We start from the raw sequence: 5,000 nt of genomic DNA, 5'->3' as shown, positions 1-5,000 counted from the left end.
ACAAACCTTATCCAAGAGAAGAGCTAAGACGTGGGGGAGGTGATCAGGGTCAGACAAAGGGAGTTCCTGCGCTTGTTCCAACAGTATTGTAAGAGATTGTTCCGTAACACGATTCAAAATTCCAAGCATCCGGCGATAAACCTGAGATATAAAGGAAATTATATAATCTCTATGCACTCATAAAACTACTGTAAATGATGATTAATATGCAACCCCTAAGTATACAAATCTTTAAAATGAGGAAAGTGAACTAAAAAAAATTATTCTATCTTGAGACATAAAAACAAATCCTTTGGTAACAAAAACAAATATAAAAACTAAGTCTGCATATATGAATGTACTCATTCTCATGAATAAAGGAGAACATCACTTACTTCAGATTGCCCATGTTGGGCATTGCGTTTCCAGGGATTATCACAACGTCTCAAGGACGGTGGCGAATCACTACCATTATCGATGGTCATACTGGGACCCTCCGGCATTTTACCTGAAAGAGAAGAATGTTTTATGAATCACATTTGCTTTATGGCATAAATGATACATCAAAATTACTGTATGCACTAGGTATATATAAACTATTTGTTAAGGTCTTGACAGATTTCAATATATGATGAAAAGAAAAGGTATAAATGCATTTCTTTATTTCTAATTTCATTACCCATACTGGGTTATAGCTAGTTTCTGGCAATTTAAACCACAAATACCTTTTATATTCCTACAGTTACTTCCATAAGCTGAGTGCATTTCTCAAACCCCTGTAACCATAAACCAGCATTTCTGAAATATATGTAACCCTGAACCAGCATTTCTCAAACCCATGTTACCCTGAACCAGCATTTCTCAAACCCATGTTACCCTGAACCAGCATTTATCAAACCCATGTTACTCTGAACCAGCAAATTTTAAGCCTATGCTGGCCAATATCCTACAAATTTCTATTTGTTTTAAACTGGACTAGGTAAATCTCTCTCAAGAGCCCTGATTCCCAAAATGGTTGGTACCAGTCCCCTATGGGCAGTGAGGCAAAAGTTAGGAGTGCCTCAAGATGGCAGTAGAAGCAGTTGATAAATAAATAACATTTTCTTGTTCACAAAACTGCCACATTAATTTGTTTATAAAATTAGGTTTTAGGTTCTATTTCTGAAATACATCTTATGTTTAATCTTGTTTTCAATTTGAAGCATACCATAATAAAAGAAAAGGTGTGTGTTAACATGAGTATGAAGGGGGGTACTAGGGATCCACCTGAAAGCCATGAGGTACCAGCCTGGAAAAGTTTGGGAAGCAATGTTTTAGAGATTACTAACCCGAAGCTGACTGGTTGAGCCTCTAGGCAGCCACATCTAATCAGTTGTTGGCAATAATATGTGTGAAGCTTGAGTTCCTTTCCTACCTTTCTTAAGTTTCATGACCATGATGGCATGTTTGTCACTAATGTAAAAAAAAATTACAAAAATTGAGACCAACATGATGAATTAGTAACAGAACTGCACAACTTAATTAGTCACATGACTTCAAAACTGACTTAGTCACAGGATTAGAAAATTGCACATACTTATAGCAATCATATGGAAAAATTATATGGAACGTTAGTTAGGGTTCAAGAAATGCACCTGACTCTTGGATATGTCTCTACAATGTCAATGAAAGTCAACAGGTGTGGGCTTTTAAAGGTTGTGACCTTCTTTCTCTAAAGACCATATAAAGGTCACTAGATCATTAGTACAGGCAATATCATATGCCCTGAGAAGTTCCTACTGCTAAACCTGATGCCATGGATTTCAACTAGTAACTGGGTACTAGTGGATATAGATATACACAAAAAAATCATGTATACATCAATCAATTTCTCTATCTATCTATCTCTACATACTGTATATGTATCATATTCACTGTCTGAATAGTTTTCATTAACTTCTGCATTCTTCTGCATTTATTAAAGTTTATTTTGAATCTTTCAGAATACAGAGGACTTTTATCAAATAGTCTTGCACAAGATGGAGCAACAATCTAAAGAGGAGGTCACACATCTAACTTTCGTCAAAACTTAGCACTATGATTATAGTAATGGGAGTACCGTATTCATTGTGACAAATGTAGAAAAGATATGAATGAGAATGAGTATTTTAACAATATATTAGATGTCTTTAACCAGTTTCAAAAATACCCTTATCTGAAATACATGTATTTCTGACGAAGATATATTTGAAACTTAAATACATTTCTTGTACTGTTTAAATATTCATTCTCATTCATACCTTTTCTCCACAGTAATAGTAATGCAATACAGATCATATTATTTAACATCCAATACTAGAGGGGCTGAACTACCACGAGCTAAAATTAGCTAATTTTTCATGTGCATGCAGTAAAATTTATATATAGAAAGTCAATTATCTATTTTTTTTACTTCTGCAACCTTGATACTTCTAAATTGGAAGACTGTTAAATTTAGTATATTTTTAAAAATCCTAAATATCAAATTAATAAGAAGGTAACATATCTATATCTATTAATTTATTAATTCTTATCTATTCTACTCATACAGTACTTCTTTACAATGCTAGTGCTTACACAATATTCCTTGAGATTTCAAAATATTTGCTTATCATATCATTCACTGTAATTTCTCATAACAAGATTAAGTATTTAGATTAAAAGAAAAAAGAAAAACAGGACATCAAGCCTACATCTCTAGCATCTTCATCCCTTTATACTTTGAAAACATAAACATAAATAATTCCATAAAGCGGAAATCTGAAAATTAGAATCTGTCATAAACAGTGTTAATTTCTCTAGGGCTCATTTGTGGATACATGAACAACAGATTAAAAGGCTTTATCCACCCTGTCCTCTCCCCCACAAACTTGTATTCTCTCCCCCCTCCCCCTACCTCAACCCTGTCTGCACCAGCCTCTCTAAATTGCCATTTGCACGAGAAATCATACACCATATATTTTGTTTGGTTCACTTTCTGTCTTTGAGTTAACCATAGCCCACAAATTATATCGTAATGTCCAAAGCTGTAATATGGTGTCACATGTCACACATGCCATAGCTACCAGGAGGTGGTAAATTACAAACAGCTTGGTATTTGGTGGTTAAACACAGTTAATTCTCACTACCAATATCAACACCAATACAACCAATCAACAAAAAGACACAAAAATACAAACTTACCTCTAGATAGAAAACACATGTGATGTGTCTTCAATATACTTCAAAACTAATTCTTCCTTCTTACATGGCCTTACCATGTATGTTTCTATTGCACCAGAATGCTCAATAGCATCATATACATTGTCACATATTGTGCAATCGTGCTCTACAAAAATCATTCCTAAAACTAATCTACAAGACCAGTAAAGAATGCAACGATGTGAGACATTATAGTGCTATAATACTAGTGTTATTTCCAATCCTGTAAATTCAATTACTGATAGAATACCTGATCTGAAACACGTAATGGTGATGCAACACAGAGCCCACCTGGAATTCCGCTCTCAAAAAACACGCCTTTCCTTCTTCCCTCTACCATTACAGCCCCAAATATTTCACACTCTCATCGCATTAAACCCTCTGCATGCCCGTAATTTAGAAAAAATAACCAGAGATTTACCAATAGGCTGTTTTCTCCCGGTAAATGAGCGGAGGTTCCTGTGGCTGGAGATTCTTGTTTGTTTACAATGGAGAGATAGAAAATGGGAAATAAATGGCTCTGTCTTGGGGTCCTTTTGTCTTGTTTTCATCTTGACGCTTTGTTATAATACCTTTCTTAACTGTGGAATGTCGTGATAGAAGTGGTAGTTTTATTGTACATACACACACAAATATATATACATATATATATGCATATATACGTATGTATGTATATGTGTATACATACATATATACATACATACATACATATATATATATATATATATATATATATATATATATATATATATATATACGCACACACACACACACACACACACACACACACACACACACACACACACACACATATATATATATATATATATATATATATATATATATATATATATATATATATATACATATATATATATATATGCATGTATATATATATATATATATATATATATATATAAACACATATATATATACATACATACATACTTAAATATATACATATATAAAAACACATATATATATACATACATACATACTTAAATATATACATATATAAATATGTATGTATATATGTATATACACACATAGATATAAATACACACACACACACACACACACACACACACACACACATACTCATACACACATACTCATACACACATACTCATACACAGACACACACTTCCACACACACACACACACACACACACACACACACATACACACACACACAGATATATATAGATATATATATATATATACATATATATATATATACATACATACATACATATACATATAAATACATACATACATATACATATATATACATACATACATACATATATATATGTATATATATATATAAATATATATATATATATATATATATATATATATATATATATATATATATATATATATATATATATATGTGTGTGTGTGTGTGTGTGTGTGTGTGTGTGTGTGTGTGTGTGTGTGTGTGTGTGTGTGTGTGTGTGTGTGTGTGTGTGTCCCTCTGTTAACCTAACGCCATTGGGAATGAGCTGTACAGTACATACAGTACGTGCAGTACAAGCCATGCCCAATGTGTTTAGTTTCTTCTTGTATCTACACACAGATGGCAACACAAGCGCTTAGTCACCAAGGAATTAATCGTTAGTAGTCTCATGTGATTACCGTTTTCCTTGATTTTCGGATTTTCCCCCATTTTCATTAGTATTGGCAATAACACTATAATATTCATAATGTTAATAATAACAACAGCAAAAATGGTTTCAATAGCATTAGAAAAAAACAATAGAAAATCCCGAAAACTCAAGGAAAGGATGAATCAGGTT

General features: G+C 32.7%; 1 protein-coding gene across 3 annotated transcripts in view; it reads right to left on the bottom strand.

Annotated features, from left to right (window-relative positions):
* Nucleotides 1-3,693, bottom strand: part of LOC138865900 (uncharacterized) — a 20,339-nt gene extending 16,646 nt beyond the window's left edge. Inside the window, exons 1-3 of one of the 3 annotated variants that reach the window (XM_070137255.1) lie at nucleotides 3,620-3,693; nucleotides 375-487; nucleotides 7-141 (exon numbers count right to left, since the gene is read on the bottom strand). In XM_070137255.1, the coding sequence (XP_069993356.1) occupies nucleotides 7-141; nucleotides 375-482 (243 nt within the window). In that variant the 5' untranslated portion in view covers nucleotides 483-487; nucleotides 3,620-3,693. Of the gene's footprint in view, nucleotides 1-6; nucleotides 142-374; nucleotides 488-3,180; nucleotides 3,451-3,619 lie in introns of those variants that run through there. The other 2 variants (XM_070137254.1, XM_070137252.1) reach the window with 2 other exon arrangements.
* Nucleotides 3,694-5,000: the final 1,307 nt, after the last annotated feature.

Source organism: Penaeus vannamei, chromosome 23 (genome assembly GCF_042767895.1).
Source record: "Penaeus vannamei isolate JL-2024 chromosome 23, ASM4276789v1, whole genome shotgun sequence".
NCBI classification, from domain to species: domain Eukaryota; kingdom Metazoa; phylum Arthropoda; class Malacostraca; order Decapoda; family Penaeidae; genus Penaeus; species Penaeus vannamei.
Note: the sequence above shows the minus strand (reverse complement) of the source record. Positions and strands in the feature narration are given on the sequence as shown.